We start from the raw sequence: 12,147 nt of genomic DNA, 5'->3' as shown, positions 1-12,147 counted from the left end.
AAAAATGAGCCACCACATCTCAGTGGCATAACCCAATAGAAGTTTATTTCTCACTCATATTACGTCTTATGGGCAGTGGCAGGAAGCTGGAGGGGGAGGAGGTGAAGACTCTGCTCCACACGGTAATTCAGGGCACCTGGCTGACAAAGCTCTGCAGACGACACTGTGTGGCTTCCAAGGTCACCTTGGCCATCAGAATTCAGATGACAATAGGGGAGAGAGAGAAAGAGATGGATCGTGAGAGAAGCTCTTGTGGGCCAGGCACAGAAATGGCACATTTCACTTCTACCAACTTCACATTGATCAGTCGTACATGTGTCTGCAAGGGACGTGGGGCATGTAGCCTGGCCATGAGAAAGAGGAGAGGGAAATGGTCTGATGCACAGACAGTCTCCACCACAATGGACAATAGTGTGAAAATATTTGAAATATTCAGAAGGCCTGAGTGAGAGATAATAAAAGCTATTATTTTTTGCAAGTGATCCTTTATTTTCTGTCCTTTTATTAAATAATTTTTCTTCCTAAAAATAGTATTGTAATACAATGTTGTGAGTGTTATAATGGTATTTTGTAGTGATAACACCTAGCCTGGATCTTTTTAAGAAGTGAAGCCAGGAGCTTCCCTGGTGGCGCAGTGGTTGAGAGTCCACCTGCCGATGCAGGGAACACGGGTTCGTGCCCCGGTCCGGGAAGATCCCACATGCCGCGGAGAGGCTGGGCCCGTGAGCCATGGCCACTGAGCCTGCGCATCCGGAGCCTGTGCTCCGCAAAGGGAGAGGCCACAGCAGTGAGAGGCCCACATACCGAAAAAAAAAAAAAAAAAAGAAGTGAAGCCAGAACTGGGTCTTAAACAGTGGATATTAGGCGAGCCAAGGTGTCTATGTGTGTGGGGTGGTGGTGAGAGGTGGGGGGCAGCAGAGGACAGTTAGGAAAAGGACAGTTACCTGGCTACAGGGCCAGGTAAGGAAAAGAGGAAAACCCACCGATCCTCACAGGATGGCGTTGAACGTCCTGGAAGTTTCTCTTTTTATATGTGCCTATGTGACTTAGCCATCCTCTAAGTCAGCCCAAGGGGTTCATTTGTGAGCACATTAAATCAAGGTTCTGAAGTCACCCACACTGGATGCCCTTCACTCACCCTTCTTCGTCTACGGTGCCCTTAAAATCAGGGGGTCCCAAATTTTGGTCCCAAGCTTCCTGCTCTTCTTTTTATTTTGTGCTTTATCACATTTGCCTTTAACCGTGGTTCACGCTGGGCCTCAGAGTAGTTGAGTCCTAGATCGTATACGTCAGCTAGGCCTTTCTCTTTTCCTGCATCTCTAACTGCCCCCAAATACCCCCACTTACGCAAGCAGACACAACCCCAACTCAGCAGGTCCCGTGCACACTCATTGTCTTCCCCCACAAGCAGTCCTCCGTCTAATCTCCGCTTTCTTCTTATCCACATTCCTATAACACTCCTCGCAGATACTGTCATGACCTCTTCCTTGACTTCATACCGAACCAGTCACAAAAGTTAGTCAAACCTTTTTCGTGAGGCTCTCAGCCCCTTTTGCTAGAGTCTGGACGACTCCAGGAAGGAGGTAAGCCCCTTGGGTATCCCCATGATGTGGAAAGAACCAGAAGGTGGAGCTTAACTGGGCCAGGAAGTCACCAGGCATGCTAGAGATGGATGCAGTTCAAAGGTCACAGACAGAACAGAACCCAGGAAGGGAGCCAAAGTTTCACACTAGACTAGGAAGATTGGCCATCCATCAGACCTACGACTGGTGTGAGGGCATAGAGGGAGGTCAAGAACTCAGGAGCAGGGACGGGGTCTGTCATCTTGGAATTCCCAGAACCTAGCATGTTGATGGTTCATGCAAGACATCTAATTAGTGCCCTATGTTCCCAAATACAAGGTATTTGTTATATTCTTTCCTTCACCTTCCATTCAAGACCTCATATTATGCAATGCTCTCTCACTTTAATTATTTTAAACCACCCGGTAGCATTTGGGGAAGATATTAGACAAAAGCAACATCCATTAATGTTAGCTTGGTTTGTCTGGAGAAGACATTGTTGCCAAAACGCAGCCTCTGTGCTCTGGTGCTGAATAGAAACGTGGAGACAGACTTTTGGGTAAAGTAAAAAATAATAGCTTTATTGCTTTGCCAGGCAAAGGGGGTCACGGCGGGCTAATGCCTGCCAAACTGTGTGTCCCACCCTGGAAGGGGTAGTGAGAAGTCTTACAGTGTTCAAAAAGCAGGGCATGGTCAGCTCATGGTCGATCTTCTGACTGCTCGGTGGTGAGGTAATGAGGAATCAGCATCATCGACCTCCTGGTTCCAACTGGTCTGGGGTCTACGTGCTGTGGGCAGCATACAGTTAACTTCTCCCACCTGCTGGGGGCTTCAGTATCTGTAAAACAGCTCAAAGGACATGGCTCAGAATATTATCTATAGTCCTTGAGGAAGAACTAAAGGTCCTTGAGTTTGTTTAATGACTAAAGTATTATTATTTTGTCTTGCTTGACTGTTTTCCTTTCTGCATTTTCTCACTTCTCTGATTAAATTTATTCTTTGACTAAAGTTTTCCTACAGAAAAACAGCAGGTGGATGACATGGGATGGGTCTATTCTGGGAAGGCCGCATAGGGCCCTGCTCAGTTACAACACTGATATAATGGATAATAAGGAGTTAAGGAATTTTAATAAGATTTAATAATATTTTGTGGGTTTTTGACTGAGCAATTCAAGTGTAAAATCTCATTATAAAAGGGCTTTTTAAAAGTTACTTTAAAAACAAGTAATATAAATAAAAAATATTCATCTATCAGATAGATTGTTTTTTTGATTGTCACATATTTTGTGGCTTGGGATAAAACTTCCAGGGACTGTCACACAGATTCCAAAAATACTGCATCTCAAATAGAATAGAGGAAATAAAGGCAATATAGTCTAGAAAACTGTGTTTGTGGAATCTAATAGTGCTTACAGTATGAGAGTAGCAAAAACATTATTTCTAATTAACATAATTTTTATATAATACATCATTTAAAATATATATGTGTAAGCTAAATTAATAAATTAAGTATTAGTAGACAAATGACACTGTAAATCACTAAAAATGGTCGAAACACTTCTTATGGATCATCTCATTGGGAAATAGGGAATCCAAGGATTGTATTATATTTGTTGAATAAAACTATGAATAAATGTATAAATATTTATTAAAGACAAAAACTTAATTAGTAGTGTTAAGAATAATTTATTCACTAATGCATTGAGCAAACATTGAGCTACCATGTGAAAATCAATTAAGCAGGAATAAGAATGGTTTGATATTAAAAGTCTACTTTCCACCGGCATGGTGACACCTAAAATAAATGAGAGAAATATTTACTTTGACTTTTTATTATGAAAATTTTCAAACATGCAGAAAAATGAAAAAATAATATAACAATCGCCCACCCGTATAACCTCCATCTAGATTCAACATTTTCCCAAAATTGCTTTATGTATGTGTTTAATTTTTGATGAACCATTTGAAAGAAAATTAGAACTGTTATAACACTTCACCCTCCTTAATCCTTCAGCATGCATTGACAAAGATTAAAGCATCCTCCCACATAACTATACCACTACTCTCACTCTTAACAAAATTAACTCCTCAATAATATATATTTACAGTACACATTTGGATTTCCACTGTTGTTCAAAATATGTTTTTTTTACCAGTTTTTTTTACAAAAAACAGAAAAAGAGGATCTAATGAAAGAATACACAGTGTACTTGGGTGTCTCTTAAGTTCCCTTCCCCACTCTTTACTCTTTTTTTTTCCAGCTTGATTGAGGTATAGTTAATAACTAATAATTGTATGTACTTGAGGTGTACGTGACTTGATATATGTATACGTTATGAAATTATTACCGCAATCAAGCTAATTAATACATCTATCACCTCACCTACCTACGTGTGTGTGTGTGTGTGTGTGTGTGTGTGTGTCTGCATGTGATGAGAACACTTTAGATCTACTGTTTTAGCAAATTTCAAGTATACTATACAATATTACTACCTATAGGTACCATGCTGTACATTAGCTCCCCGGAACTTCTTCATGTTATAACTGAAGACTTGTACCCTTTGACCAACACCTCCCTGTTTTCCCCACCCACTGTCTGGTAATCACCAGTCTACTCTCTGTTTCTGTGAGTTCAGCTTTTTCAGATTTCACATATAAGTGAGATAAGGCAGTATTTGGCTTCTTGAGTCTGGCTTGTTTCACTTAGCATAACATACTCTAGGTTCATCTATGTTTTACAAATGACTGAATTTTCTTTTGTGTGTGTGGCTGAAAAATATTCATGTGTGTGTGTACAAAACCCACATTTTCTTTATCCATTCATCTGTCAATACACACTTAGATCATTTCTGTATCTTAGCTGCTGTGAATAATGCTGCAGTGAACATGAAGTGCAAATATCTCTTCAAGATACTGATTTCATTTCCTATGAATATATGCCCAAAAGTAGGATTGCTGGGTCATATGGTAATTGTTTTAATTTTTGGAGGAAACTTCATATAGTTTTCCATAATGATTGTACCAGTTTACATTCCCACTAGCAGTCCACAAGGGCTCCCTTTTCTCCACATCCTCACCAACATTTGTTATCTCTCTTTTTTTTGGTAACAGCCAGGCTAGCAGGTGTCAGGTGATATCTAATTGTGATTTTAATTTGCATTCCCTGATGATTAGTGATGTTGAGCACCTTTTCATATAACTGCTAGCCACTTGGATGTCATCTTTGGGAAAATGTCTATTCAGGTTCTCCTCCCATTTTTAATTGGATTATTTGTTTTTTACTTGTATGAGTTCCTTATATATTTTGGGTATTAACCTATTATCAGATATATGGTTTGCAAATATTTTCTCTCATTCTGTAGGTTGCATTTTCATTTCATTGATCATTTCTTTTGCTGTGCAAAAGCTTTTTGGTTCGATGTAGTCCCACTTGTTTATGTTTTGCTTTTAAAGACCAAGCCAATTGTCATATAAAAAGTCCCACATTGTGGATTATCTGTTTCCTCATGAAGTCATTTACCTGATATTTCTTGTAAAATGGAAGTCAGATATTAGAGCTTGACTAAATTCAGGTTAAATATGTCATCAGTGTATTAAATATTACATCACGACAAGAGCATAGAGTGGTGAGTTGTTCTAACATCTGTGATGTAATTTGATCACCTGGCTGAAGTGTAACCCCAAGTTTGTGTTTGGGGAGTAACTAATAGGGTTATACATTGGCATCTTGCAAAAGCCCTATTCCTTATTAATTTTTCACTTAATGGATTTAGAATCTGTTGAGAATTTTTGCCTGAATTAATTATTTCATTAGGATTTGTGAAATAAAATGTACATTGCTGATTACCCTCTTCAATGATCAGTTTCCAATTTTCTCCAAGCAGTTTTTCAAATCTTAAATATGTTCTTTGAAATGTAAAAGGTCAAAAGTCCAAAATTTTTAATATCATAGTTTATTGTAATGGAAGAGTAGTAATTTTCCACTTTCTTTTGTCTTTTCAGCAAAATGGAAATTCAAATTTTTATAAGCCAATGGTTGAATCCTTTGAGGAAGCACCTCTACATGTTATGGTTTTCACTTACTTGGGATATGGAATTGGAACGCTGTTTGGCTATCTCAGAGATTTTTTGAGAAACTGGGGAATAGAAAAGTGCAATGCAGCCGTAGAGAGAGAAAAGCAAAAAGTACGTATGAACACCTCCCTGGGTCTTTGTCAATGCCAATTCTTCTGTAAAGTGTTCTCACAAGTGGTGATGTGTGTACAGATCCTAAAAAGAGTGATACTCTCAGGAACTATCCAGGGTAAATTCTATTCCTCTGCACCCCATAAACCCCCAAACATTCCCTGTGTATTCACGCACTTGTTTTTTACAAACATTTATTGAGCAACTACTATTTGCCAGACTGAACTAAAGGTTTTCTTGTACATTATCATATTTAATTTTTATAACGATCCCATGATATAGATATTAAAATAGCATTTTAAAGGTGAAAAATCAAAATATAAGAGTGAGGACACATGAGTGGAACTTTATTCTGGTCTTCTAGGTGTCAGTTGAGTATTATTTATGTTCTATCCTGGAAGAGGAAAGAGTGTTTGAGTGAAATGTGGGACTTTTATTTCATCTAGGTCAGTTTCTCAACTTTGGCACTACTGACATTTCAGACTGGATAATTCTTTGATATGGGAGACTGCCCTGTGCATTGTAGAAATTTTAACAGCATCCCTGACCTTTACCCACTAGATGCAATTAGCACTCTCCCACATACTTGTGACAATGAAAAATGCCTCCAGACATTGCCAAATTCCTCACAGATTGCAAAATCACCCTGTGTAGAACCACTGATCTAGATACTTTCAATAATTAACTTATAAAAATCTACATCATCCCCTTTTCACATAGAGCTAACAGGACAACCTGGAAAATATTAAGAGACCTGTGAGCAGCCTGAATCCTTTTAACATGTTTTCCAAAATTGGTTCAAATGATTTATGATGCCATGAATCTCTTTTTCCTAAAACTTGCTTTGGAATATACGATTGTGGCCATAGATTATTCCACATGATGGAGCCTTGAACACATCTGAGCAAAGAACATAGGTAAGGCATGAACTTCAATGTAATGAGAGAACTTCAAATCTTGTAACTTAGTGACTAGTACCCATGGTAAGCTAAACTCTTGTTACAGTAACATAACCATGAACAAATCATGTAGAACACTTATTTTGCAATTACCTTAAGTCAAGCATATCACCTTCAGAAGAAAATCAGGCCCAGCTTTATTATTGTACTCTCTCCTACCTTTAGCAAGTATTTGAGTATATGCTGTCTACCAAGTAATGGAGGCTAACAGAGAAGAAACTATAGGTCTTTCCATGAGAGAATTTGAAGTCTGGTGTACAAAACGGACTCACCAGCAAAACAAATGATAAAAAGTGATGATGGGGTGGAAGGTGACAAAGGAAACAGGGATCTGTGCCCTGTGATTCTCTTAAGGAGTCAGGAAGGCATGATATTGGGGCTTGCACGGTGAGCAGGAGTTTGCCTAGTGAGCAAGGGTGAGAAGGAAGACACTCTCTGAAGAGGGCACTGCTTGTGTCAAAGCATTCATTAACTCACTAATCAAGTCAGGTTTGTTTGGAGCATGTATCTTGTGCCAGGCACTGTATTACAGTCTTGGAATATAGGAATAACTAAGGCAGACAATGGTTCTTGCTTTCAGAGAGCTAACCATAAAAAAAAAGCAGTTGCAATGGAATTTGGTAAGAGGTACCATAGCGGTAAGTAGATGACATCAAGGAAGCAAAGAAGAGAAACATTTAACCTGAACTTGGTGTTCAGGGAAGACCTCTGGGAGGAAGAGAAAGTTAAATTGACATCTAAGGGCTAAAGAGTAAGTAGTAAGGCAAAGGGTGAGGCAAGACGAGCTGGAAGGAGTCTTCAGGGAGAAGAAATGTGATGCAAAGTGGCCCAGAGGTCAGAGAAAGCATTGTACATTTAAGGAACCAATGAATTCTAATGACCAGAGTGTTGCGAGTGAGAGTGGGAGCATGTGGGGAGAAAGGCTGCTTGAGAGGCAAGCAGAGACCATACTATAATGGGTTTTTATAAGCCATGGGCATTTATTAGAACAATGGGAAGGCATTGAAGGATTTCAGGCAGAGGAATGCAGATTTGCAGATTAGAAAGATCATGTTCACTGCCCTATAAAAAATGGATTTACAGGACAATATAGGGGCCAAAAAAACCAGTTAAGAGGCTGAGGCAGAAGTCCAGTTTGAAAAAAAATCTAGATGAGCCCTTGGGCTGGGACCAGGGTAGTGATAATAGGGATGGTGATAATAGGCGAGGCCAAGAGAGGTTTAAGAGATGGAGTTAGGACTACTCAGCTATAAGAAAGAAGGAAACCATGCCATTTGCAGCAGCATGGATGGACCTAGAGATTGTCACACTAAGTGAAGTAAGTCAGACAGAGAAAAACAAATATCATACAATATCAGTTATATGTGGCATATAAACAAATGATACAAGTGAAGTTATTTACAAAATAGAAATAGACTCACAGACATAGAAACAAACTTATGGTTATCAAAGGGGAAAGAGCCAGTGAGGGATAAATTAGGAGGTTGGGATTAACAGATACACACTACTATATACAAAATAGATAAATAATAAGGACCTACTGTATAACACAGGGAACTATATTCAATATCTTGTAATAACCTATAACCTGAAAAGAATATATATATATATGTATGTATAACTGAATCACTTCGCTGTAAGCCTGAAACTAGTACGACTTTATTTATTTTTTTAATGGTGTGTTAGTTTCTGCTTTATAACAAAGTGAATCAGTTATACATATACATATGTTCCCATATCTCTTCCCTCTTGCATCTCCCTCCCTCCCATCCTCCCTATCCCACCCCTCTAGGTGGTCACAAAGCACCGAGTTGATCTTCCTGTGCTGTGTGGCTGCTTCCCACTAGCTATCTATTTTACGTTTGGTAGTGTATATATGTCCATGCCACTCTCTCACTTTGTCACAGCTTACCCTTCCCCCTCCCCTTTTTCTCCTTGTCCCTGTTAGGAAGTTATATATAATATATCCATCACTGTTTTTTTAATGGTTCTCTTAGAATATTTAACACATATATTTAGAATTTAGTTACCATTATTTAGTAACTAGAGTCTTCCCCTGACCAGGAGAAGACTTTAATAAAATTGCACTTTCTTTCTCCCACATACCCATTCTCCATGTTGTCATTTATTTGTGAATTTTTAGTTTCTGTTTCTTTATACTACAAATATAACGCTACTTGGGCTAAACCATCTTCCATCAGTTTCTTCACTCACTATTTTTTCTGGCATCTGTCTTCCTCCATAGTTATTTCATTGTATTATTGAGGTACATGCTCAATTATTATAGAAATGGGAATTAAACTCAAGACTTCTTACATATATTGGAAAGTTTTTACCTGGATTTTCACATTTGTTTGCTGGTTTGACTGATTATAGGATTTTAAGTTCAAAATAATTTTCCCTCATACTCTTTTCCACCATTGTCACCTAAGAAAAGTCCGAAGCAGTCTAATTCATATTCCCTTGTCTATAAACTGCCTTTCCCTGAAGTCTTTTGAGATTCTTCCCTTTGACTTCTGAAATTTAACCGGGATGTAGCTTGGCATGGGTTTTTCCTTATTTGCTCTATTCAGGACCTGATAGACTATTTACATCTTAGGATTCAAAACTTCCTTCCTCTCTGGAACTTGCCCCTCCTCCTCCTCCTTTTTATTTAACTTCCTTTTCCTCCTCTTTCACCTCATCTCCTCCTTCTCCTCCTTCCTTCAATCTTGCAAATCCTTCTAGGGAGATAATTGGACCTTCTGAATCTGCCCTTCGTATCTCTTGACTTTTCCTCCATATTTTATTTTCTCTGTCCTGGAATGATTAGTCAACTGACTATGCTAGTTTATTAATTTACTTCTCAGCTGTGTTCATTGTACTTTTGAACATTTAATTTTTTAAAAGGATCCATTGTTTCGTTGTGTCTTTCTAAACACGTTACTTACATATTTTTAAATTCTTTTTCTGTTTGCTCTATGAAGTCTTTTCACTAAATGTCAGTTCTGCTTATTGAATTTGGTGCTTCTTATTGTGCTAGTTTTCCTGTAATAGTGATGACGTTTTGTTTTATGCTCATTTTTTAATTTAGAAATCCTTATTTGCTTACACATTCACCTGTCTTGAGTAATTGTAGAAAGAAAATGGAATGTGTTGCCTGGACCAGGGGCTTGTGTTCTTGCCGTGTGCTCTCCCCTCCTCTCTACAGTGGGGTCTTGTTCTTCCAGTCAGTTCTTGCTGCCCATCAGTGCTTTGTGCTGTGGACAATGCAACTGCTTCTTACTTATTAACCCAATAAAAGAAGAACAAAGAGATATTGCTTCATTAATCACCCAGGGTATCAACTTCTTGTAGTTATCGACTCTTGGCTTTAAGGATCCCTACAGTTAGTGTATGTCCATACCAGTCTTCTCTGCAAATGTTTTAGGGCTATGGTTTCCTGTGGTCTTATTTCTGCATTGAGCAGATCTTATTTATGTTCTATCTTTTGTGATCCTTCAATATTTCTGATTCATTGATGATTTATAAATTTATAAATTTATTTTGGTTTTTAAGTATCTACTTTTTGTCATTTCACAGAGCTTTTAGATGATTGGTAGAATACATACAAGCACTGAATCTGCTATCTTTATTCAACCTTCCTCTAATTTCTTAATAAGAAAAATTAAATGTAGCCATCCTTACTTTGTGTTTCTCATACTTCAAAGAACTGTCTATAATACAGTTAGTTACCCTTCCCAACAAAAAGGAAAACACAAACATATTTTATTATTATTCTGAGCTCAACCCTGGTAGGAGAAACAGCTGTTTCTCAAGAGGAAATAATGATAAAAAAGAAATATTAGGTGAGAACAGAAGCGTCAATGTAGGCACAAATGAAAAACTACGATTGATAATGATTCTTTCTCTCTCTACAAATCCATGATTCTATTTGCTACTAAATGGGCAAGTAGTTAAACCAAAAAAAGAAGGGACAAATTTGGTAGCATTTTTCCAAATTTGGTAGTATTTTTTACAATGTGCCATGGATATGTTCTCTTCAATCCCTTTTAAATACCTATCTCTGCAGCATGATTTATTCAAAAGAGCATTGGTTATAGAACTGGGTACAAATCCCAATCTGTCCATTCAGATTTTCTGACTTTCTGTTGAATTGTCTATAAAAGTAGGATTGATATATCTATAACACTTGGAAAACGATAAGGTACCCTACAAGCTTAACAGTGGAAAAAGAAAGAGTGTCGGACTTCGCTGGTGGCGCAGTGGTTGAGAGTCCGCCTGCCGATGTGGGGGACGCGGGTTCGTGCCCCGGTCCGGGGGGATCCCACGTGCCGCGGAGCGGCTGGGCCCGTGGGCCATGGCTGCTGGGCCTGCGCGTCCGGAGCCTGTGCTCCGCGGCGGGAGGGGCCACAACAGTGAGAGGCCCGCGTACCGCAAACAAAAAAAAAAAAAGAAAGAGTGTCATATTGTAGGAGAAACAAAGGCATTTTTGTGGCTGCATTATTAGGTTTTGTTCAACCCTCCTATATCCTGCTCCCAAAAATGATTATGTCCTTGTGGCCTGGGGTTCACTTTCACACTTAGCCTTTTGTGTCAGGAAGAAAAATATAGTGAGTTGGTCATGTGATGAGTTGAATCTACAGCTAGATAAGGATATACCCCATTGCAGTGCTTCTGTTTTTGCAATATCTAGTCCAGTTTCATTTTTTGGTATAGTTACAAAACTGTGGGCGGCTTACCTGAGACTAGAAGACAGCAACTTTTGGAAGGCATTGACTGCTCCTGAAGAAACCTCACTGGTGCTCAAAGGAATGGGTTGGGGTGAAAATACACCCACACAGAGGCAGGAAGCTCACCGGTAGAGGCAGAGGAATAGGAGAACTGTACCCTCAAAACAGGCCTTCTTCTCTGGACCAGATCTTTTTTTTTTTTTATTTCATACTGGAGTATGGTTGATTAACAGTGTAGTGTTAGTTTTGGGTATACAGCAAAGTGATTCAGTTTTATACATATACATATATCTGTTGTTTTTCAAATTCTTTTCCCACTTAGCTTATTACAGAGTATTGAACAGAGTTCCCTGTGCAATACAGTTGGTCCTTGTTGGTTATCTATTTTAAATATAGCAGAGAATACATGTCAATCCCAAACTCCCAATCTATCCCTCCCCCCAACCCTTCCCCCTGGTAACCGTAAGTTATTTCTCTAAGTCTGTGAGTCTGTTTCTGTTTTGTAAATACGTTCATTTGTGTCTTTTTTTTTTTAGATTCAGCATATAAGTGATATTTGTCTTTCTCTGTCTGCCTTACTTCACTTAGTATGATCATCTCCAGGTCCATCCCCGTTGCAGCAAATGGCATTATTCTTGAATTCTAAGAAGGTTCCCAAGCTCAATTCTCCCTCTCGGCAACACTGGGATTCGTTGTCTCCAGCACTCATTTGGGGACTTGTATTTTGCT

The 12,147-nt window shown here is 38.8% G+C and overlaps 1 protein-coding gene across 4 annotated transcripts in view; it reads left to right on the top strand.

Moving 5' to 3' along the window:
* SPTLC3 (serine palmitoyltransferase long chain base subunit 3) overlaps positions 1–12,147 on the top strand; it is a 126,441-nt gene that overhangs the window by 16,140 nt on the left and 98,154 nt on the right. For 3 of the 4 annotated variants that reach the window (XM_027118172.1, XM_027118174.1, XM_027118173.1), the window contains one exon: positions 5,565–5,747. The exons of the other annotated variant lie outside the window; for it this stretch is intronic. In XM_027118172.1, coding sequence (XP_026973973.1) covers positions 5,565–5,747 — 183 coding nt within the window. The remainder of the gene's footprint in view (positions 1–5,564; positions 5,748–12,147) is intronic. 4 annotated transcript variants of the gene reach the window in all.

Source organism: Aethalodelphis obliquidens, unplaced genomic scaffold (assembly GCF_003676395.1).
Source record: "Aethalodelphis obliquidens isolate GAN/ISIS:26980383/991018 unplaced genomic scaffold, ASM367639v1 scaffold18, whole genome shotgun sequence".
Classification (NCBI taxonomy): domain Eukaryota; kingdom Metazoa; phylum Chordata; class Mammalia; order Artiodactyla; family Delphinidae; genus Aethalodelphis; species Aethalodelphis obliquidens.
This window is presented reverse-complemented; position numbering and strand designations above follow the sequence as displayed.